Raw genomic sequence first — 25986 nt, forward strand, 5'->3', positions numbered from 1 at the left:
AAATGAGTATGTAAAAACATTAGTATTGCAGAATTATATTTACAATTATTTTAATTTTAATTTATTATTACAATTAAAAAATAATACTATACATTATATATATATAATATATTTATATAACGATTATAATTCATACTTGATTGAAGAAAATAAATCATACTTGATTGAAAAATGATTAAATTTTAAATTTAATATAATACATTTAAATCACTTACCACAATTGCAAGAAATATCAGTAAGCTCCTATTATAATACAATTAATTAAAAATGTTAATTTATTGTACTTCTGATACATGTATTCAATTCAATTATAAAATGATAATTTGCGAAATGTATAGCTGTTTATAAAAAAATGTTATACAAAATTTGAAAAAAAACAATAACTAATAAGTGATAAGTTATATTTTATTAATTGTAATAACATTAATTGTAATGACATTATTAGGAATTATTAGGAACGTATGGAAATTTTATACCTGTGGTGCTACATTATTGTTTCTCAATACCATGTCTATAAATTGTTGTTGCATCGCAGATGCAGTTTTGTTAATTCTTTCTTTATTGTCACTTGTGCATAATGTCTGTTCACTGTTCGTGATGTATTTTTTTCTTTTTATTTCGTTGACTATATTCTTCAAACGTCTATATTTTTTCTTTAATCGTAATACATTTTCATATAATATTCTGGGTTTGGAGATAATAAATTTTTTCTTATGATTTCTCTCTGAGATGAGGTTTTGCACGTAATACTTTACGCTATACTGCATTAATCATTTGCATAGATTTGCATAGAGCTATGAACAGATGATTTGGAAGTAATTATCGGCATAAATATAATAAAAACTAATAGATTAACCACACTTACTGCCAGAAAAAGACACCAATAATTATATTAAGTAACAGATAGGTACTCGGAGAAAAGAAAAGTTTTTATTATATTTATGCTGTGTATGTGTTAATTGATTGTTTATTTTAGAAAAAGACATTATAATATTTAATTCTTGGACATTCACACTTGAAAAGGACCAAAACTACTGGTTGAAACGTTGTGTTCTTTGACGATTAATAAATTGCCAGGTGTGTCGATAAAGGAAGAGTTTTTCGATTCCCACCCTTTGTACCTTGTTATATCGAGTCGCGTCAACCATCCTGCGTTGCTGAAATCCTATCCTGCTGAATTTATCGTGTAATTTCAAAACGGTTCAGCGTTATGGTACTAGTGACTCGCCATGGATTCTCGAATACAGGCCATAAATTATAATAAAAAGTCATGACGTAATGTTGTCTAAACTGCGTTAACCGGTACTATTGTAACCAATAATCCTTTGTTCAAAATAGTACACGTGAACTCACTAAGAAAAACCTTGAGCACTACAGACTTGCGGGCAGCTTGGAGACACAGCAAGAGCAATACAAATTGTAATAAATATACATTGATATTTTATTATCGAGAATATAAGAATGAAAAAGAAACCTTGATTATAAATCAACGCGATAAAAGTGATTAATGTCTAGTATATAAAAAAATATTGTTTTTTCCCTTATCATATCCTAAATTAGACTAGTCAAGAAAAGTACTCAAAGCAAGCCAATCAATCTGAATAAGTATCATGCATATTCCTATTAGACATTCATATGTATACAATAATTATCTTATTTGTGATATTGATTCATGTCATGCGACAATGCACGAAATAATTTATCATTTTTCCTTTAAACATGTTAGGTTTTTATGTATGTTCGTGTTCCTATGCAACTTTCGTTGCGTGTGCACCTTGGACTGGGACAAATTTTACGCGTACCGGGTGCGCAGGACGAAGTATTATATTGCCTGTAAGTCGAACGTCTGCCGCGCGTTGCATGGGCTCCAAATAAAATTTATGCACCAGGAAAGCAACTACAACCTTCATTTCCATCATGGCAAATCGTTGACCTGTTATGAGTAAACGCATTATAATCTGCTTTGCACGCAAAGGAGTACAAGCATTTCGTGGATTACCTATGCAATTCCGCGATCCTGCGCTAAACGGTACATAAGCAAAAGGATGACGATTTTGCACCAGTTCTGGCAAAAATCTATCTGGATCGAACACCTCTGGATTTGGCCAGAATTCAGGATTTTTGTGAAGACTGAGAATGTCAACATACACTTGCGTTCCAGCAGGCACTAGATATGATTCTAAAAATAGCAAAATAAAGCATATCTTACAGATTGTTCTAATAAAAACAGCAATAAACTAGTAAATAAATAGGATTTACAGTGTGTGCCAAGTAAATGTTCACGTATAAATTATCACTTATATAAATATTAGGTGTTTTGATTAATTTCCGCTGTTATTTTACTTGAAAAACACATTTATTTCAATTATAAGTGAACTGATTAGTCAATCAAAATATTTTCCATCGTTTTGTTATTACTTTTTCCCGTCTTTCTGGTAAGAGATGAATTCCGCGGCAATAGAACAACTCAGGTTTTGAAGCAATCCACCCACTTTCGGACTTCTTCGTAATCTCGAAAGCGTGTGTCTTCTATACTGCATTGAACGGAACAAGTGGTAATCAGACGGGGCCAGGTCTGGAGAATGCGCGGCATGAGGAAGAACCTCTCAGCTCTGTCAGCGTTTCCTTGATGACTTTTGCAACATGTGGCCGGGCATTGTCGTGTAACAGAATTACTTTTCTTTTGTTGTGTGCGATTTGTGGTCGTTTGTTATCCAACGCTAGCTTCAAACTGTATAATATTGTTGTCGGTACGGGTTAACCGTAACAGTTTTATTCGGTTTTAAGAGTTCATAGTACACAACACCTTCTTGATCCCACCAAATACAGAGCAATGCCTTATGACCGTAAATATTGCGTTTTGGCGCCGACGTGAATGGTTGACCTGGATCTACCCATGATTTTTTGCGTTTAGGATTGTCATAATGGATCCACTTTTCATCACCAGTGACAATCCGATACAAAAAACTTTTTTTTCTGTCTGGCAAGCAGTGGCGATGGATGCACGGTTCAGCATGTTCGCTTTGGTCAGTTCATGTGGCACCCATTTTCCTTCCTTTTGAATTTTTCTCATTGCATGTAAACGGTCAGAAACTGTCGAAACTGCAACATTTAGTGCTTCAGCCAATTCCTTGAGTGTTTGAGATTGATTTTGGTCCAATAATGCTTGCAATTCGGCGTCTTCAAACTTTTTTGGCTGACCTGGACGTCCCTTGTCTTTCACATCAAAATCACTTTTGAATCGTCGAAACCAATCTCTGCATGTTGTTTCTGATGGAGCAGAGTCACCATAAGGTGACTCCACTAATATTCAATGTGCTTCAGCTGTAGTTTTCTTTATATCAAAGTAGTGGAGGAGAACATATCGAAAACACAACTTATCGCGTTCCATTTTGAATTGCATTAAAAAAAATATTACTGCTTGCAAAAGTAAACCTTAATGGACTGAATTCTATTGAAAAATGTCTAACCTTTAATATAGCATGAGTTCTAGTTGTCACAGTTCACTACATTTGCAGCTGAAGCCATCTACATGCGAACAGCGGAAATTAACCAAAACACCTAATAAAACACCGTTCTCGCATATTAGATTAAATTTATAACTTCGTTCAATTATGTATTGATGAATTCATTATACCTTAGAAGAAAACTAAGTTTAATAAATTGTCGTTCCAAGAACGATAACTTTTTATGCGGCAACATCTTTACATTATTGCATGAAACATTTAATTTCTATGTTCTATGTGTTATTTTCTTTGCACCTCCCGATACAAAATACACAATATACATAAGTATAGTTATTAGTACTTAATTACTTACGCATCATTACGTCTTCCGTTAACTTTCGGAGAATGTAGAAAACACTGGGATACAATCTCAACGCTTCCTTCAAACATCTATCCAAATATGTCAAATTCTGTGACGCTGCCATAGTAAGTTTTCCTCCGTTCTCCTCCATCACAGCATTGACTTCATTTCTGACACGATCCTATCATCATAAAATAGATTTTGATACGTTTGGATCATTTAACTATCCGTATAGTTAATAATTAAATAAAAATACCGTAATAAGCATGCAATTCTGTATATAAAATAATTTCATTTTAACATGAGAATATGAAAATTTAAGAAATTAGTCGATCTTACTTAATCATATCTATCCTAATATGACAATTTATTATAAAAACCTGAATATCCTTATGTTCGGCTAACAGTAATATAGCGAAAATCAATGCCATTGCTACGGTATCATGACCCTATAATATAACAAGAAGAAATTATGGTTTTCCTATATATGTATACAATCACATGTAATTATCGAATAAGTTGTTCTAATTAACTACCGTTTACCGTATCATATACTAATAAAATCAACAACAATTAGCTTACAGTTTTACTTGAAAACAGTCTTTGTAGATGTTAGGTATATTTATCGAGAATTGTTTTAATAATTTCAAGAAAGAGTTTGGAACGCAGAATACTGCACTGACAACTTTTTGCTATTTTATTTTATTTGTTCAGTTCATACCGCTGTTTGGATAGTATTTTTGTAAAATATAAAGAAGGCGAAGTATTTACTTCAAACATGAAGGTATCGACTTCTTCCCTAATATCCAGATCGCTCAAATTGCTATCTTTGGACGCCGCTATCAAAAGATCCAACATGGCAAGTCTCTTCTTCCCTTAAATAAAACAGAACAAATAAAATTTCTTTAGACAAATAACTTTAGTAAAAAAGATTAATAATTCGGTAATGTAGATATTCTATGTATATTCTGCATTAGACACACCTCCTCCTATCATTTCTTCATCTTCTCCAGCTTTTTCAAAATTTAGAAATCGTCCATTAGTGGATTCGTGATATTGTTTCCTTTCCTTAATAACCTGTATAATAAGATATATTATAACAGAACTATAATATAACTATAATTTATATGCAAATTTATGAATCGAACATTATTAAAAAAGCGTCGGCAACGCATTAGACGCATATGAACGCAAAAACGTACGCGATATATATGTATACATCTGTATTATATGAAATTCTTTATTATCTGTCTTCCAAAAATTCTGCTTATCAACTTTTATTTTGTATAATACATTTTTACTATTTTTACTTACTTTTTCCGTAAATTCGTGTAGTATTTTCAGGCATTTAACGTGATCCTTGTATCTCGGCGAGATCGGAAATGTCATGTCGCTGTAATACCACGGTCGGAAGACCCTATGAAAAATATATAATATTAATTTAATATTATTAATTTAATTTAATTAAGTTAATAATAATTGTACGGAAAAATATATAACTATATCTCTTGTTTAAGCGTTTCAAACTTTTGCGGATTCGTAGAATTTATATATTTAAATTTAAATCTTCTTATAATTTTTATCATATATCACATAGAATGTATTGTTTAATGTTTAATATTTCTTGCATTATTACCTGTAAAATAGTATGTCTCCTAACTCATAGACTGCTTCGCGGTACTGCTGTTGTTCAAGTTCATCTAGATTTCGCAAGGAAGTGCCCATAGAAGTTTCTATAAATTTAAGAGTTAAGATTGAACAAACATTTGCTAACGTAATATACCATACGTACTTATCCATATTAATTTAATGCAGGAATACAGCGCATAACAAATGTCTGATTTAATAATTTTTTTCAAATAAATTTTATCAGTTTTTTTAAAAAAGTTAGATCAAAGCAAAGCAAATTATTTCCTCTCTTTATCCTGTATTTACAAGTCTTTTCGTTTTACCGCTTATTATATTCAAGGTATGGCGGCTAATGAAAGACTCTAAATCCTCGACAGTTGAGTTTTTTATATCTTTCAATGATTTCGCCATATTATTGCTTTCCTCGATCAAGATATCAAAAAATCTTTTTAATATATGAAAGTGAAACGCAGGCGTTAGAATCTTTCGCCTTTCTTGCCATTTTGCTCCTGAAATAAAAATAAGATGGCACTTTTAATCAAGATGTTTTTAACGAGATACACAATAAATTTATCCACTTATTTAAGTTTATTATTATTAAAATATGCATATATATATATAATTTACTTTTTCATCGATCTGTTTTTTAAACTATTACATACAAGTATATGAGCCACATGAATATTAAGTAACAGAAAATATAAATACTCTGTATAAGTTATTATTCAAAAACAAGTTTCTGTGTATATGTGTATATTTATACATTAGATCTGAAAAATAATTTTAAGTTTATTGTGATACCTTTACTAAGCAGAAGACCGTCTCCTAACCATGTATGAAGTAATTTGTACGCCATGCCCTTCTCGTTATTTCTCGTGCTGTTCATTAATGTCTAAAAACAAGAGAAATCAAATTAAATGATAATTTTAATTAAGAAACAGAGCAAGGTTCAAATAATAAAATGTAAGGCGAAAACTTATCACTCCGTGATAAGTTCTTAGAAAGTTCTACTTGAGCAAATATATTAAGGATCATTTGATCAGTTCTTACTTATGATTATTGATAGAAAATATCTATGTCAGTATCGAGAAACTTTTATATAACAAATAAACTTGATCTACAATCAATTTACCTGCATGTCATCCGGATGGCTAATGCTAATATAAGCGATCGTAAGGAGCCAAAATTTATAAATGGGATTATATTTTTTAAATCGTGTTACTATTATTTCCATATATTTCTCTGAAATATAGAAAATACAAAACAATTTACGAAGATGTTACGTTTGAACACTTAATATTAGTAATAGAGAGTACACATTATAAAATTAAGAAATTTGTAGAAAATAGAGTCGATCAGTTTACTTACTAAAATATTAAATTCAATAACTATTATTAACTGCAAAGCATTATGTTAATAATGTACCTCTCATTGTCTAATTTAGTCTCTTATTTTGTATTTTACTAATTATTTTGTATTTTGCTAATAAATAATTCTGATTAGTTGTGTAACAAATCAGATTGAAGATTTATGCAAACTTTCAACTTGCCACGTGAAGTAAGAGACATGATTTCAAGATCACCGATAATTGGAAACATTGGTGGTCCCGGAATAAGATTGATAAGACGCCTAAATCTTGCAAGGTGGATAACATAATAATATAAAAATACGATAACAGCACATGAGAGTAGTACACTGGTAATCATCGTTTATTGGGTAATATAAAATGGTATCCGACTTTCCTTCGCTTCGTCTCTCTGGGTTTTGTGAAATGTTAATTATGTTCTATCTGTAATACTCTGTAAAAAATGGTAAATTGTTTGATAATAAAAGAATTTAGTTTCACAAAAGATTTTATTCACTAGTAAAGAAAATCTGAAGATAACTGCACAAATAATGTATGCAGAAAGAAAATAGGAGAATACGTAAAATACGCCTTAGTATTTAGAATTTGTCGACAATAGTGCATAATAAAAACATCTTACTTTACTATTAAATCTTATAATATTTTTTAAAAAATGAGTATATTATATGACAATTAGTATGACATTTTTCGTGTAACTATTCTTGCGATACCTTTTGCACAGCAACATTTTTATTTAGATTATATTTGAACAAGTTCAGTATTATCATTGCTGACAATCATAAACTGAAAATGGGATGGGGAAAGGTTATGAGACAAAACTACAACTATATACCTACAACAATGTACATAGTCATAGTACATGTATGATTACAATGAGTCACACTTACAAATATTTTAAGTTAAATTTTATTTTAAAATTTGTTACGAACTAATCGAATATCCTCACATATGGTACGGAAATAATAACCGAAATATGCGGAAATAATATAAAATAATATCAGAATACAATAACTGGAAAGACAAATTTATAAACTTACAAGAATCCAAAGTAGTAGTCCACGTTCTTCTTAAAAAGTAAATGATGTAAATCGTGAAATTTCTGCTTACTTCTTTCGCTCCAGAAAACTTTTAAAGGCACATGCACTTGAATACTATATTAATTCTTTGAAGTTACGATATGATAACGAGATAACTACAATTTCGATAATTAAGGAGTTATTGATTATTTATGAGTTATTATATGTTATAACGTTCGTTTAATATCGTTATGTCTGTTGCCGACAATGATGATGCCACTATCGTTACTGCAACACTTCTGCGAAGTTGCGAGTAACATCTTATATAAGATAAATCTTATATAAGATAATAAGGTAGACATAACATGTTCCATGTTGCAGAATTATCATAATTATAAAATAAGCGATACTGTTTTTACACTATCCCTTTTTTATTGCTAACTTGATACAAGTGATCATGATGTAAATACTACATTTTATAAAAAGTAATTCTTTATGACTTTTTATACTTTTTATCCAAATAACATATGCATGAATATGATAACTGATGCCATTTTAACTGACGACTTTCGCAAAAACAGTTTTTAGTGCAATATGTTAAGCTTTAACCACTGCAAGTCAACGCAATAGAGAGAAAAGAGAGCACGTTACTGCCCATAAGCCAAAACCCAAACCATGTCTCTGATTTCGTCTTATAGTTTTCGGTATGTATAATTCTGCATATCATTCAATCTAATTAGATCCGTCTCGAAAAAAATTTCGCTACGTAAAGAAATTTTTACTGATCAAGCGTCGCGACGCCAAGTACAAAACTACATAGTCGCATGAGAAATAGCCGTTTGATACGGCATTGGCGCTGCATGGTCGAGGTCCTACCAAGTAGCTTTATCTCGAGTTTTTGACTTGTCAGAGTTTCCGATAAAATAATCTCGGAAGCAAAGATCAGAAATAAAAAATCTAATGATACTTTTATTACATAATGTTAATACGCTCTTTCGATTGCGAGTAAATTTGGTGCAGTCAATCCTGAGATCTCGCGTCCATGTAAAATAACACTTTTGATTTCCAGTATTCAGTTTTCAGTCTCACATACACACGTATATATTCATTGTCATGAACGTTATCAAATTCACTGCATAAACGACGAGCGCTACCATATTCATTGCATAAAATTATAAAACTCGTAAAAATGATTTATTTGAAAGTAAAGGTATTTATAATAAAAAATATTATGAATCACATAGAGAAAATTTACTAGCAGAACAGAAAAAAAGTTATAAAATATATAAAAACAATTTACATTATAAAAATGAATTGCATTAAAATGTACTGTCCTACCTATAAGAGACACAAAATCATTGGATAAAGTTCCGAAAAGGGTACGGCTCCGATTTTAATGAAACTTTGTAAAAAGCTTCCTCTCAGGTTAAAATGAAAGTCTTTAAAAGGATTATTGGCGACTCTCATAAAAAGGTCATTTTTTAATAATAAATTCTCAGAAAATTAACAATGATCTCTATTTGTATTTAAGTGAATATGTATTGATTGTATTGATTTTTTTATGTTTTTACAAAAAGTAATACATGTTATAATAAATTTTAATTGGTTTTTTCTGGGTAAATAGTTTTAATATCTTTCAAAAGTTGCTCAAATAGATCTATATTAAGTTTATGTACACGACGACGCCACATAAATTCACACATATGTTCAGCCATTCTGTTTGAGTGAAGCAAGGACTTGAGTTTGACATATATTACAAAGGTTACCTTCCCGAATAACCCGCACTAAGTTTCACCCGTCGCTCGTTGTTTGTTAAAAAGTTATTAACAAAAGAAATTTCGAAAATGTAGTAGTTATGTTGAAGTAATATTTTGAATATTCAAAGACATAAACGACGAATATGTATATGAACGAAGGAAGGAAAGTCATTTAAAGCAGTGAATCGTTAATATTTAGAATAGTTTGTTTTAATATAAGTACAAAGTATTCTCTGCTTTAACCTAATCTAACCTAGTTAAACAACGAGCGACAGTTAAAATCTTTTTTACAGTACTCAGGAAGGTAACCTTTATAATATATGTCAAGGTCAAGGTCGTCCGAGGGTGCTCCGTTAAATTATATAATTACCAAATAGAAACAAATTCGTCCTTCAATGTGTGAACAGAATGTAAACAATAGCATACTAAACTTTACAAATCTCCACAATACAATATTTGAATAATATAGAGAAAAGTCCCCGATTATGAGATACCATATCGATTTTGCCGAATGTAAGGAAATCTATAGGCAGAATTTTAAAATGTAATACGTTATCTTGAAGAGAATTTAATAAGCTTTAGGTTGGTGAAATGAAAATCTAATTTAAATATTTTTTCTGAAAATTAAAAAAATTTGAAAAAAGAGCTTTACGCAGGATCGAGAAAGTGTGCTCCTAATATAAGATACCTCGAGAAATCGGTGTTAAAAGTGCAAAATACATCAGTATTGCAATTAAAAAACTTTATTAGATAGTTTTATAAAAATACTGCTGCCACAGCCTTCGCCAAATCTTCACGATTCCACTGTCAACGCTTCCTCGTATCTCTAACCTCCATAGTCAGATTCTATAAAAATTAAATACACAAAAATCGTAATATAAATTCGTATTAACTTTTCTTTAACCTTAAGTAGTATTTCTTTCTTTTTATTACACTACATAATCTTCATATTCGAGCAATAATTATCTCATATTAAGAGTACCTGAATATCATTATACGAGCCACACGCCTAGCGGTTCCGCGATCATGAAATCTAACCTCTACAATTAAGCAATTCAACAAATTGCGTATTTTCCTGTTACTACGATTCTACTCTATCATTGCATACTGAATTTATTGCCAACCATTTTTTATTATATAATAAACAAGGTTTAAAGACTTACCTCAAGTTCCTTTGACATGTTCACAATTTCACAAATCTTTTCTTGCAAAGGCTAAACGCAATAACGAACAATGAATTTTTCACTAAATACATTTTACACAAGAGTAATAAGTTCATGGTGGAACTAACAGATGGTGCTCACTAGTTTAGCAGAAACCCCATTATCTCATATTAGGAGCATATCTCATAATAGGGGATTCTCCTCTACTCAATAATATACTCAAGTTTCTAATAATTATACCTTTTATCATTTTCCCATAAAAAATAACTTTTTTATGGGAATTGCCAAAATTCTTTTTAAGAACTTCCATTTTAACCTGAGAGAAACCTTTTCACAGAGTTTTATCAAAACTGGAATACTTACTCAAATTTCTAGTAATTATACCTTTTATTATTTTCCCTTAAAAAATGACCTTCTTTATGGGAGTCGCCAAAATTCCTTTTAAATACTTTCATTTTAACCTAAGAGAAAGCGTTTTACAAAGTTTGATCGAAATCGGAGCCGTACCCTTTACGGAACTCCACCCAAATCATTTGCAAATCATTATTGAAAATGATCAAAATACTGTTCAAATTTACAAGAATCAAGAGACACGGTATAGTGTCTCGCGCCAAGTATATGCGCAGCGCGAGACCGCACCGTGACTCTATTACGCGAGTACGCGAGTACGCGAGTTGCGAGTAACCAAGATTATCAGATCTCAATACGGCTGATCCGATTAACTTCTAAGTAGGCTCAATGGAAAGTTTGGGTTCGATATGTATAAGAAAAGTGTTTTTATTTTTCTCCTACGAGCTCTAGGAGCGGAGATATTGCAATGCATGCAAAGTTTTTCGATCAATATAAAGATTTTACGATTAAGATACTCCGTTTTCTCCGTCATCGTCAAGTGTTGGCAAGGGGAGTCGGGGAAGGGGAGAAGAAATGTGCTACAGAACGTTCTTCATTGGCTAGAGACTTGGCCAATCAAGGCACGATAATGTCTCGCGCCATGTGTGAATATCGCCGTGGCACGAAAGTGAGTTACGTCAACAATAGTGTAAACAATTATCGACAACCAGTCTAATTTTTAATGAATACACTTCAACCTTCTTTCTGGTGTAGTGTTGCGAATGCTCTTACTATATTTTGGTTATGTTGATTAGTTCGATTAATCAATATGCGGACACGTTTTACTGGTGCTGACGGGCATCATTTTTAAGGTACGTGCATCATTTTTAAACCGTAAAATAATTATCTACATTCTCCATCGTAACATTTCAAAAGCTTATATCAATTTTAAAAGCTTATACTATTTTCTTGCTTTTTTGTTCTTTTATCGGTGGTAAGGATGATGGTGGAAGATTGCATAACGTCAAAGGTGGATGGATGCAGAGAGGAATTGTAAGACACGCATAAGATGCTCGATACTAATAATCTGTGAATACGTGTTACTGCTGCTGACGTTAATCATTTTTCCTTGTTTCGGCCTACATATAAGAATGGTAACCTGACTGGAGGTACGTGCATAAGTATCAAAACGTAAAATATCTTTATATCTCCATTCTTCCTTGTAACATTTTGCAAACTAATAACCTTTTATTGCATTTCTGTTCTTTTCTTGATGGTGAGAATGAAAGCGAAAGATTGCATGATGTCAAAGTTGGATGGATTGTGAGAGGAATGTAACGAGAAGCCACGCATGAGATGCTCGATACTCTGTGGATACGTAATAATCTGTGAATACGTGTTACTGGTGCTGACGTTAATCATTTTTCCTTGTTTCGGCCTACATATAAGAATGGTAACCTGACTGGAGGTACGTGCATAAGTGTCAAAACGTAAAATATTTTTATATCTCCATTCTTCCTTGTAACAGTTTGCAATACATAACCACTGCGATTTGCGCACGTCAAGTACTTTAATATTGTCATGCGATGAGAGAATATATGTATGGAAAACGTTTGGGTAAAATACTCAACTAGAATTGCTTCTAGGTACTTGGCTAGTCAATTTTTAATAGGAATTTCCGTGACTAAAGAACAATTGAAGAATTTAGTTCGGAAAACTTTTGCAATATTTATATGACGTTCGCGGACAGCTTGAAGAGGCGCGCGCGCGAGAGAGAGAGAGAGAGAAAGAGAGAGACTATGGCGGATACAAATCGTAATTATATTCTGAAGAATGCGACAAACAAGGTTGTCGATCATAAATTAATATTGTAAAAAAATTCATAATGTCTCACAGATTTTATAAATGCTGTTCATTCTTTCTATAAGCATTCTCTAAGCCCAGGAATTGGCAAGTGGGCACTGCCCGCGGGCGCCCAGTTGCCCGCGGGCAAAGCTGAATGCGTTAGATGCCCGCGAGTGAAAAGAAGGGAGATTGAAACAGGGGCGGAGATACGCACTCGCAGCCCCCACAAATATGTCGCACTATATATATATATATATATATATATGACGATTCTTAAGGGGTTATGCCACCTTGACGCGCTCAAAAATAGACCATTTTCGTGAATTTCTGTGGAATGTATCTTAACAACAATCATAATTTCGTATATGTTTTTGTATATGTATTTGCCATACTTTGAAGTATTAAAAAAATTTTAAAAGACATTAATTATGATAATAAATAAAAAGATATATTTCTTGCAGTGGAACGCCGAAAAAAAAATTGGAGTCAGTGGTGGGCCTGATTCAGCTCACAACTGTTATCTGAAAGCAAAAAGTTAAACTGCTTCTTAATGTTTGAACTTGTCGCTATCGGTTATCAGGCTACTTTTTTAATTTTTACAAAATTACAGAAATTACAAACAAATGAAAAAAGTGGAATTTTGGCGAAAAAATGCGCCTTCTTTCTAATGCCAAAAAAAACGAGGAAAAAAATCGAAAAAAGCTCCCGATAAGCGATAAAGAACATAATAACAAATATTGCTGTAAAATTATAAAGCGATCCGTGCATTACAAAAGGAGTTAGAAGGCCCACCGTTCGGAAAAAAGTGATTTCGAGAAAAACAACTTTAAAGTTTTCGTAAGAGTTTACATCGATATAACATTAATAAATTCTTACGTTGTTTAAGATTTGAACTGAGAGAATTCGTTTGCTCAGCTTTAGGTTCTTGAAACTAGATACTGTGAGGGGCAAACTCAGCTGAAAGGTGAACACACAAAAGCCCTTTGTAGCTAGGCGGTCGAACCGAACCGGCGCTAAGCGGACCGTACCGGTTTTCGACCGAACTGAACACTATTTCAGTTAAATGGCTATAACTTCGTCAATTTTACAAATTTTTACATGCAACTTGTTTTAAACTATTTTTAAATGTTCAAACTTTGAAATTAAACAAAAAAATTGTTTTTGAAAACTTGAAAGTTTCAAGGTGGCATAACCCCTTAAATAATAACATATAACATAGTAACAAATAATATTTGCGTGTGTGACATAGCATTTTAATAATAAATTAAAGTTATATAATAAATTTAATTAAAAATTTTTAATACATTTAATTAATAATTTAAAACTTAACACATTAATTGCAGTCTCATTCAATTGTCGATATGCCCAGCAGCTGGGCACTCGCGGGCGCCCGCGCCCAATTTCAGACTTTTGCCGATCCCTCCCATACAGTATGGAATATTCCAAAAATGTTCTATGAATATTCTTTAGAATGTTCGTGAATATCCTATGAGTGTTCTATGAATGTGTAAAGAACGTACGATGTCCCGCTTTGAATGCTCTTAGAAATTTCTATAAACATTCTCGAATAATGTACAAATGTTTTGTGAATATTCTCGAATATATTAAGAAAAATGTCAATATTCTAAGAATGTTTTACGAATATTCGCAAATATTCTATAAATGTTCTATGAATATATATAGAATGTGCGATGCCCCATTTTGAATGTTCCCAGAAAGATCTATAAGTGTTCTACGAATATATTCTCGAATATTTAAAAAATATGGAATATTCGAAAATATTAATAAAACATTTAAAGGAGGGATACCAAATGTTCTATGCACATACTTAAAACAATTAGATTATTCACGAATATTCTAAACAATATTTATACGATATTCTATGCTATATTGTAAGTATTATTAAAGTACTGGAAAAGTGAAATTCAATAACTGAAATTTTAAAATTATATGTATATATCTATATTTATTTGGAATTATAATATTATGTATTATAATCATATTATTTTTAACGCAACATAAAATAAATCATACTAATTATTAATAAAATCTTATCGAAGTATATTATATAAAAACATAAAAAAACTATATTTGCTTTAAGGTTGCATCTTTGGTATTTTGCTTAAATTTAGTACTTAATAACTATCATAAATGCAATATATTATTCAATTATATGCAGGCCTTCAGAATAAATATCAATATTAAATTTGTACTTAAAGGCAGATACTTCAAGAAACATTGAATATTTTTAATGTTCGCTATCATATGTTGAACGATTGGCTTCATTCTGCTGTACTGGTTGTTTTGTTTTTAATTTGGCTTTCACCAACCAAGTTTTAATGGCGTTGATAATATCATTTTCTGTTATATTTTCCTGACTTTTTTTGTGGTGAGTCTTACGGATTCTGAAATGATAAGGAATAGTATTTTGTTTTTTTTTTTAAATAGATATTCTAGTAAATTTCTTTGAAATTTCTTTTATTTTCCATTGCAATTCAAACATTTTTGAAGAAATAAATTTCATTAAAATCTTGAGTAGTTTAAGTATTCTTAATTTATTAATTAATTTAATTAATAAATAAAATACAACCTTTCAAAACATCATATAGAAATTAAGAAAAAATTTGTTTTACTTACTAAGGACTAACTTTGCCAGGATTAAATCCTTAAAAATCAGGTTTCCCTTGTGTCCTTCCCAGCTATATTCTCTTCCAATTTCCGGTGTTAAAATTCGACACATCACTTTCTTGACAATGATTTTAAGATTATTACCACCTATTTTCGATAATTCCATAGCCTAAAAGATTAACATACATTAAAATATATGTATATTCATTTATGTAATTATGATATAATTTTAATAACATAACAATCATCTTACTACATCATGGAATATTTGTTTATCTTGTAAGATTCTCTCAATATTTTGAAGCTCGATGTTTGATTTTACTGGCAAACTTTCAATGCATTGTAATGAGACTTCATTAGTGATATTTTGATTGGCATTATCTTGATCAATGGTAAAATTAGACTGCTTTAATGATTCTACGAGCTCATTTAATTCCCCCATTCGGCCATTAATGCTATGTAGATGTCTCAGAACTTGGCGTTGAAATTCTTAAAAATTCAAAACATATAAATGAACACAAAACAGTCTTAGCACATTTTACGAATTGCTGTTGCAAGCGAATTAGAAAGTATGCATAACAATATGCCTTGAAACATACATTCTTCATAAATAGAACATATTTTCTCCATTACCTTTCATTTCATTCGCATGTTTTTGAAAATTCGTATGGATTTCAATTAAAATATTGTCAGAATTTTGCTGCTTGTTTTGCTCAATTGGTTAACATTATTATTCGATTTATTGATATGTGCTTTATTAGCTGAATCTGAAAACAAACTTCTTAGAAAAATAACGTTACAATTGTTCATTTTTTTTCACTTAACCGTACCTTTATGTGCCAAATTTGATAAAAATACAGTCTTATCTGCATTATCTGCCCTGTATGTCGGAAAATTAATGGATGACAATTCCTCTTCGCTAGACTTGCTTTCCGTATCTATGTCTGTATCACTGTTTTTTTCTTTTACGTTTCGGTACACGAAGTCCTTTTCCATATTCAGTACATTCAGATAGTGATGAGAGATTATCTCTATCCAATGCTCTTTTGCATTTTCTTTGAGCTGTTTTATAGTCGTCTAGGAAGAATATAATAAAGTTATAGTTACTTAAAAATTATGTCTTTAAAAATTGTTATTCACATAATAAAGTTCTGTTTATTATTCAATTAACTGAATTTTTAATAAACTGAAAGCTCAAATTATAAAAATATCAACAAAACATATATATATATATATATATATATGTAGTACTATGATCCGCCAGTGAGATATTAACTAACAATAAGTAAGAAAGTATTATTATGATCGTAACTGGCAAAGTTAGACAAGATGCTGGTGGTCGATATTGGTACGACGCCTGCCCGGTATGTAGGAGGCTCCAGGTTCGAACCCTGGCTGAGGAGTTATTTTTCGCAGTAGGATTTTAACTAATTAATTATTCCGGATGAATTTTATCAATAGGGTTGTTGCCTTTCAGCAATTAATATCTGCGTTTTAAGACTAACGAATCCTGTTGGCGCGCAGAAAACTCGGATTTGAGGAAAATTATTCCAAAGTAAGACTGACCATCTAGTCTAACAATTCGTTCATTATGACTGACCATCTTGTCTAACTTTGCCAGTTACGATCATAATAACACTTTCTTATTTAGTTAAAACATATATATTTATCTAATTAAATATATCCAAATTGATAGTGTTAAATGCATATTAATAATTATGAAAAAAATACATAAAGTAAGATTATATTATAGGTAAAGTATGATAGATTTTCAAACTTATTATAAATTTTAAAAGATCTTTTTCCATAACAAATTGTACAAAATCTAAACTGTTGCAAAATTGTTTCAACTTCAGTATTAAATTTATTCGGTTTTACGTACTCTTTAAATTATAAAAAATATACAAATTTTTAAAAATATATAAACATAAGATGCAATTTTAATTTAAATATATTAAAGTACTTTGGTATAATATTTACCATATTGTCCTAAAATTTTGACACTAATTGTTTTCCAATTATCTTGTGGAATCTCTCTTTTTTTAATAAGCTCGGATAATTTAGATGATTTTGTTGTCAATGGCCACACACATTGGCTTTCATTAATTATCCACTTCTTTGGGATAACTTCTACAGAGTTATCTATTACAAAATGGCAAACGCACCATTCCATATTTCTGAAAAATGCAAATAGCTGTTCAGGAAGAGTGAAGTTTAGTTACGTATGGACTTGTTGCTCGTATCGTATCTTTGTACCATCACAGTTAAGATGAGACTGGTTGCAATATTGCATATCAGAAGCTAGAGTTAATGATACATAATGGATTACTTGATCAATGTATTTCGTTGAAATCAAAGAGGTGATACGACAACAGATAGACAAGTGTAAAAAATGTACACAGGTTGCACGAGCCAGTTGCTTTTTCATTCTATATCAAATTGGTAATATATCTACACATATCATTGATGATACAATATGAAGATATGTATGTGATTTGAGAGTTGCATGCTTAAAATCCAAATGAATAAAATTATTACTTTAATAAATATTCAAAGCAATCTGTCAAGCAATAAACTTTTAAGAGTAATGCAGTAAATAACACAGAAAACATAAATAACATAAGGATAAAAAAATATGTAAATATTCTGTTAATAATATTAAACTAAATAATAAAAAATAAATTAATAATGCATTAGAACAAGAAGTACAATCATAAGTTAAACTAACAGAATTAAAATTAATATTAAAAATGTTAAAAGTAGAGAAAAGTAAATTTGAGATGATATAATAGTAATAAATAATGACATTGAGAATATGAAAATAAAGAATAAAAGAAAGATGCTTACAAGATAAGTTGCATCAATCATATGGAGTTTATAAAATGAAACTTAATCCATGTATAAAAATAATTGATATTAAAGATCTCTTACAGAAAAATCAATAATTTTCTTTAAAAAATAACCTAAAATTAAAAATCAATTTGTATAACTGATGAAGCTAAATTCTAAATACAATATATAATGGAATCGAGGTACTCAAAAATAAAGACTGCTTTTATTGAAATGACATATTTTATTTTATACAATTATTTAATATTGGATAGAAAGAATGCAAAAAATGTACGAAAATTTGTACATAAACTGTCCATTAATGAGATATAGAGCGTAACGTAAAAGTCAATGAATTAAATATTTAAAAAGATAATAAATGAAAATCTCGTTTTAGATTTACAATCGAATTAATAATAAAACATTTAACACTTTAAAGAATTAATACCCTCGCAACATTTCTGGTAAGTTACGTAACCTGACAGCAACCATTAAATCGTTACTATCACTGTCACATAGTGCTTACCAGAAATGGATATAATTTAATGAGATACAAGTAACTGATACAAAAGTTTAATTACTTAATTAATTAAGTTAAATCTTCCTTTATTTTTACACTTTGATGGAACTTATTACAAAAAAGTATGCAGAATATTAAAATTTTATTTACATGTGCAACAAAGGAAAAATTACTGCATTATTATCTTCATATGGCAACAACATTAATTTGCATTTAATGTCTACTAATGAATATATTTTTAAACTACTAAGTTTGTCAAGGCTTACAATATAAATACCTAAAATTGCAGAATCACAAGGTTTCATAAAAAATGATTTTTTCTCGAGAAACTTTTGCCCAATAATACAAATAATATTATTATAGTATGTTATGTTGCATATTTTTACAATGTCATTATCAAACATTTGTACATAACAATCAGCAGTGTTTAATTTGAAAACACAGGATTTTAATTTTAATTCCTTGTATTGACCTACACAATTTGGTAATAAGAGACCGATATAATATTCTTTGGCGACAATATTATTTTCAAACTGATTTTCTAATCTTGGAATATTATTATATTCGAAAACACGACGTATTATTTGTTCAAGTGGTTTTTCTTTCTTTCTTATCATTTTTTTTAATTGCATCATATAATTTTCGAACGGGAAAGCTGAAAATTCATTTAAATTGCCAAATCGTATGACATCTTCATGTATGTGTAATAAATTATGTACATTATAAGAAACAAAATCTTGATCATAAATATCGATACTTGTTTCAACAAAGCATTTCATTAGATCTTTTGCATAATTCACCATGTCTATTTTTTTGCAGAATTCATTACTACACATTATTAGAGTAGCAACGTGTAATGTCAAGAAATGATAATAATTCTTTTTTGCAAGAATTTGTTTGAAAATTACAGGTCCTGTATATAATAGTATGAGTTTAAATTCCGTTGCTTTAAAACGAGGACATTCTTCAAGCGATCTACCTTTACGTGGAAATTCAACAGGAATATATTTATTTAAGTTTTTAATTTTATTTGAAATCGATTCTACTTGTCTATATGAAAGTTTATATGGTTGTTTACCATATACCCAACCATATTTTTTATGTGTAATCAATCTTTTCATTACCCCTAAACAAATAAGATGCATGTAATCTAGTATAACATCTTTAATCATATCAAAATGAGGCAAATTCGTCAAAATAGTCATCCCTTTGTGATAATCTTCATCATGTTGTTGTCTAAATTCAACATCTGTTCTTTTCATAGCGTTTGTGTGTGAAAAGCACAAAATTTTATTTATCAAACAACCTTCCACTTTGCATTTAGTGCAGCTATAATAACCCGTATGGCTTTTTACATTCAAAATATAAGATTTAGCAGGCGTATCACATATTATAACTTTTATTTTTAAATCATATTTTTGATTGTTTATAAAAATTCCATTCGTAGTCAAGTAAATTGCTTCATTTACAAATTCTTTTAAATATTCATTTGGGTTTTCCGGTTTACCATTACCATGATACAGGGCTACCATTAAAACATATTTTTTCAAAACTTCAATAGACTTTATTTGAACTAATATTGGCCATAAACAATTTGAACTGCTTTTACTAATCGGCAAACCATCTATATTTACGGCTAATTCAAAAGATGTACAATTAAGAAGGGATACACCACACTGATTAATTAATATATTAATTGACTGTGCAATCCCAAAGTAATGAAAAGAACCTGTATTCATTTTTATAGAAGTAAGATTGCTTGGAGTTAATAACATTGTCCTCGGATCTTTAGGTAAGTTATGAAATGGGGTCAAATCATTTTCATTCCGAAGAATTTCTAAAAGTTTTTTAAAACTATTTTGAGGAATATTTTCCTCAATGGCCCATGATGCTAATTTTTTTCGCAATGATGTATCTTTATTTTCATTTTTGGCATAAGTGGATAAATCATTATTACTATTTATTATGTCCCTATCACTATCAATGCTATTTGAAGATATTATAGAATTATTTAAAAGAGATGTATCATTTGGAAAACTCTCCTCCATATTGTTGACATGCAAATTTAATTCAGCGACATTTTCGCAAACCTCTTTATTTAATGATACATTGGTTGACTGAAAGCCATGCCGTGTATCAATATTCACATTATTTATGTCTTCACTGATATTCATCCCTTTGTTGCTTGAACAAGTACTTTCGGTCGATTCAAGTGAGTTAATTTGGCTTTGTAACTCAATTAAAGCCATCGAAGCTTCTACATTGTCAGCTATCTTTCGATTGAAATGTCGTTTAGTCTTCATTTTTATTTTTGGCATGTTTAGAGATAAATATTACCTATAATTGAAATAATAAAGATTTATTTAAGGATTTTAAACTTAGGACTATTATAATAATGTGTGTATTAGGTCTACGTAAAATATCTGAAACAATAATTAAAACATAAACATAAATTTTCTTCATATTATATTACATTTCCAACATTTTTATAACATTTTAATATATTAGGCAAGATAGAAATCTTTAGAAAATTATATAATTAAAATCTACAATTTTAATATGATAATTTTTAAATACGTGTTGCGATTTATAACCTCAAATTGTTTTATAAAGTTATACTCATAACGAATATTTAATAATTTTATAATTTCTACTTCTATGGCTGCGTTCCGAAATTCACTGCCAGTACTAAAAATCTACAGTATACGTTACGTGAACTATAGATTTTCAGTACTGGCAATGCATATCGGATTGCAGTCTATATTAAATTTCTTCTGTACTAAATTATATTTAAATATGTGCTGTGACTTCCCAGTCAGAATAATTCGTCGATCGATGTCGAAACGATGCCGAATCGATGTCGAAACCGTCACATCAACATCTAGTTAAGTCAAACGACATCGTTTCGACGTCGATCGACGAGTCATTTCTGACTGGGTTATATAACCTCTCAAATTATAGATCTTATGAATTTATATGTAGAAATATTAAAGTTATCATTAACTTACCTGCAATAAATTTAAATATTTTTGGTAATCACTTGGTCACGACGATTACGTAGATACTAGATATTTCTAAAATTTTCTTCATGCACACCGTACGATTATATATCTTTCCTCTTCGAATTTAGTGGCACCGCCTGGCAAGCTAAAACCTGCCTACACTGGCCAAAAACAGGTGGTATGGTCTAGTCTTACAATTAATCTCCCAAGAGGAAATAAGATTGTAACAGAAATGAACACGTACGATTACCTGCGAGACCGGATTGTGCCGTTTCCTCCAAACAAGTGCGCGTTAGCGACTAAGCGCCGCAAGAAGCAGTATCGTCTACGCCGTGTTGGTCTAATGTTCTAAAGGGGAGACCGCAGCATAAAGTATACAAAAATATTTTTAATTATATAAAAAATATATATGTATATGTATATATATATGTATATAAACAATACATATAAATATATAAATTATTTGTTGGATCTGGAATAATATATAATGAAATATTGACTTAAATTATTAAATTTTAAGTTTACAGATCTAACGAATAATTTATATATTTATATATATTGTTTATATATATATATATATATCTATGTTTTTGTTTATATACGTATAAATATTTTTCTCTCTATACTCTATGCTACGATTTTTCCTTTAGACAGCTAGACATAGACAGTATCTGCTTGTTTTGGGGAAAACGGCATAGCGATCCGGTCTATGACAATCAATGATGTTAGGCGGGACGCTGCGGAATTTTCGCGCATTCGCGAATAGTAGTGACGGTTAACCAGTGATGTATCAGCTTATGGGCGCAAAAAATTTGGCGGGCTTAAATAAGATCACTTGGTTGTTTCAACTAATTAATTGATTTAACTGATTACTTTAAGAAGTGAAATGAAGTTGAGAATTTCAAAGCGCGCGAGGAACAAGCGCCAGCTAGTTGTAAATACTTCAAGAAAACTACGAAATATTGTATAAATATTGATGAAATATTTTTAAAAAGTGTTTATTAATGTTTCCAGAATATTCATAGAATGTTTCAAGAATATTCTTTAAATATTCCTGAAATAATCAAAATGTTTTCAATGTTTTCCTAAAATGTTTATAGAACATTCTAAGAACGTTCTACTAATATCTAGAGAATATTATAATCATATTCTGAATATTCCATGTGAATCGAAATGTATCATAGAATATTATCGAAATATTTATAGCAAGTTATATAAAATTTTTCAGAATATTCATAGCACATACTATAAATACTTTAAGAATATTTACAATATGTTCTATGAATATTTCAAATATTTCGAAATATTCTGTATTTGTCAAAATATTTATAGAACATTCCAGGCAATTGCGATATATACTATATTTATTGGAATATTTATAGAATATTATATGCATATTCTGAATGAACAAAATTCCACGGAATATTCATAGAACGTCTATAGAATATTCTCAATGACCCATCGAATATTAGAATATTTATAACATATTTTTAACACATTCTTAGCATATTCTTTGCTGTATGGGCTGCTCTAAGCTACACTTCTCGACACAGCACTCTCTGCACTACTCGAAGAAATGTCTGACTTACAAGCTTAAAGCAAACAAAAAGATTTTCCTAAATCAGTAAGTAAACCATAAGTTACGACTAATATTGTGCAATATCTATCTTGTGATACTACTGAAGTAATACAATAATGCTCGTTTAATAAATTCGTCATTTCTTATCATCAGGTTTTCACGTATAATTCGCATTCCGTTATACTAATTGAACATCTTCGATTGAGACGAATTTTACGCGCATCGATTGTCGAAGGCGAATGACTATATCGATAAAACATCGGACGTCTTTCAAGTGAGGGCTCCAAGTAAAAGTTGTAGCAAAGTACCAATTACAATTTTCAGCTCCATCATGACGAATTATTGACCTGTTATGAGAAAACGCATTATAATCTGCTTTGTACGCAACAAGATATTATGATCTCAAAATATTATAATCTCGTAAATTACCTATGCAATTCCGTGAACCAGCGCTACATAAGCGAAAGGATGACGATCTTATACCAGCTCCGGCAAAACTCTGTCTGGTTTTGGCCAGAATTCAGGATTTTTGTGAAGATTTAAAATATCAATATACAAGTCCGCAGTATACAAGCAGGCACCAGATACGAGTCTCAAAATAGCATAATCTTATACACTTAGTCGTCGACTTACGACCTATGCGACTTACGACGGTCCGCACTTACGACCAAAAAAACAATAATACATCAGACAGCTGCGCGCACGATAACACGAAGAACACAACACGCAGGTATCCTCTCTCTCTCTCTCTCTCTCTCTCTCTCTCTCTCTCTCTCTCTCTCACATACACTCAGTTGCTTTCAAGCATCTGTTGCGTGTGGTGTATTAATTAAAATTCTACTGAAATACTACCCATAAAATGTCTAGTAAAAGAAAAATGGCTTCATCTACAGATACGCCAGCTAAGAAGTCAAGGAAAACTCAAATTTTTTACATTCATTTTAGATTGAATTTTTGTGTTTACAGTACAGTATGTACAGTATTATTTTTCACATTATGTGCAATATAATTATAAATTTAAAAGATTATAAAAATAAATTATAAAGATGATAAAAATATTAAAAAATACTGTTAATAATTATATGGCCGACATACGACCAGATCGACTTACGACCTGTCAGTCAGAACGGAAGTCGGTCGTAAGTCGACGACCAAGTGTAGATTATAAAAATAAAAGCAATTATACTAAAACGCAGTTTTTAAAGACTGATGAATCCTGTCGGCACGCAGAAAACTCGGATTTGAAAAAATGATTCTTCTATTAATTAAGACTGACCATCTAATCCAACTATCTGCTTATTATGACTGATCATCTTGTCTAATGCTTGCCAGTTATAATCGATCAAAAATTCTTACTTAGTTTAATATTCCACTGGCGAATCATAGTACTTTATTTATATAAAAGCAGTTATTATAATTAAAAAGTAATATGCATGTGCAGAGTGTGCAGAGTAAATATTTATTAATTATTATCTATTATTATATCTATATTATCTAATATTTATTATATCTATATTATTAATTATTATCTATTATTATATCTATATTGTCTAATATTTATTAATTATTATCTACATGAATAGAAAACAAAGTTTTTCCACGCCTTTTGTACAAATAAGCAAGTATGCACAAAATATGAATTTTACTAGGCCGCAACTGCCCATTTTATAAGCAGCAAACTTGTATTAATCGGATAAATAGTTTCTTTATCCACTTATTGTTCAGTAAATGAGGTCAGATTTTGTGTATCGTTTGTGCCCAGTAACTGCAGGAAAAGCGTTACATCTTGATCGGGATCCAACAATTTTATTCGTTAGTTACTGGACAGATATAACATAACTGTTCAATAACTGCTTAAAAACTGCACGAAATTTCTACTAGGGTGGTGCAATTTGTTTTTCGTGGCAATTACTTTTTAATTGAAAATATTCATATACGTAATAATTATATAGAATAAGGATACGATAATTTTTTATTTGATATAATTTCTATTCGAAACATTAATTCTATCAGAAATATTGATTTGAAAGTTTGAACAATAGTGAAACTTTTTTCTTGTTTTTAGTTCAACATAACGTTTTTAGCTCAACCTGAACACGCATGTTTACGAGAACGCAATTACAAGTGATTACATGAGTGACTGGTGAGATAGGACTCCAGGTGAAGAACTACTTTAAAAAAACCTAACGCACCGCTAGCGAAATCTCTAGAGTGATGCGGAAGTTCGCTATTGGATATTTTCCTTCTTATCCTCGTATATTTAAAGATATATTTACTTATGTAGATTTGTTTATTTATTTACTTATCGTAATGCAAAATTATGAGATAAATTAATTGCTATATTATAAAATGCTACGATTTTATTGAAAAAGATTTGAAGCGACCTTATCGTGACCTTGGAAGAGACTCCCAAGGCCAAACAAAGGTCACCGCCTTACACATCCTTTGAAACCAAGCAACTTTTGTTTCAAAAGTCTTTTTCTAAAATGTCTTGTTTTTCTAAAATGTCTTGTTT

General features: G+C 30.3%; 1 protein-coding gene, 2 long non-coding RNA genes and 1 other non-coding gene across 7 annotated transcripts; 1 reads left to right on the forward strand and 3 right to left on the reverse strand.

Annotated features, from left to right (window-relative positions):
* Positions 1–390: 390 nt before the first annotated feature.
* Positions 391–8137, reverse strand: LOC113562790 (cytochrome P450 4C1-like). 2 transcript variants are annotated; one of them, XM_026973245.1, is made up of 13 exons: positions 7840–8137; positions 6986–7235; positions 6569–6678; positions 6238–6328; positions 5760–5945; positions 5444–5540; positions 5122–5224; positions 4791–4884; positions 4579–4682; positions 4188–4256; positions 3820–3988; positions 2000–2179; positions 391–1933 (listed from the first exon to the last, which is right to left on the reverse strand). In XM_026973245.1, the coding sequence occupies exons 2-13, from the start codon at positions 7140–7142 to the stop codon at positions 1749–1751; spliced, it is 1545 nt and encodes a 514-aa protein (XP_026829046.1). In that variant the 5' UTR covers positions 7143–7235; positions 7840–8137; the 3' UTR covers positions 391–1748. The 2 variants fall into 2 exon arrangements, with proteins under 2 accessions (XP_026829046.1, XP_026829047.1); XM_026973246.1 differs by lacking the exon at positions 6986–7235 and having other exon boundaries at positions 7840–8136.
* A 2824-nt stretch (positions 8138–10961) lies between these two features.
* LOC113562793 lies at positions 10962–23879 on the forward strand. Of its 3 annotated transcripts, XR_003407176.1 has the most exons (5): positions 10962–11756; positions 11843–11940; positions 12068–12536; positions 23398–23516; positions 23625–23879. It is a non-coding gene; the product is annotated as an uncharacterized LOC113562793 (long non-coding RNA). The 3 variants fall into 3 exon arrangements; XR_003407174.1 differs by having other exon boundaries at positions 23398–23879; XR_003407175.1 differs by having other exon boundaries at positions 11884–11940; positions 23398–23879.
* LOC105285973 lies at positions 14954–22116 on the reverse strand. Its single transcript, XR_003407173.1, has 9 exons — positions 21899–22116; positions 20981–21227; positions 18389–18504; positions 17522–17718; positions 16372–16618; positions 16175–16308; positions 15795–16030; positions 15551–15710; positions 14954–15318 (listed from the first exon to the last, which is right to left on the reverse strand). It is a non-coding gene; the product is annotated as an uncharacterized LOC105285973 (transcript).
* Positions 22875–24899, reverse strand: LOC105285974. The gene is made up of 2 exons (XR_895155.2): positions 23901–24899; positions 22875–23818 (listed from the first exon to the last, which is right to left on the reverse strand). It is a non-coding gene; the product is annotated as an uncharacterized LOC105285974 (long non-coding RNA).
* Positions 24900–25986: the final 1087 nt, after the last annotated feature.

The sequence above is a fragment of the Ooceraea biroi genome, chromosome 10 (genome assembly GCF_003672135.1).
Source record: "Ooceraea biroi isolate clonal line C1 chromosome 10, Obir_v5.4, whole genome shotgun sequence".
Taxonomy (NCBI): Eukaryota; Metazoa; Arthropoda; class Insecta; order Hymenoptera; family Formicidae; genus Ooceraea; species Ooceraea biroi.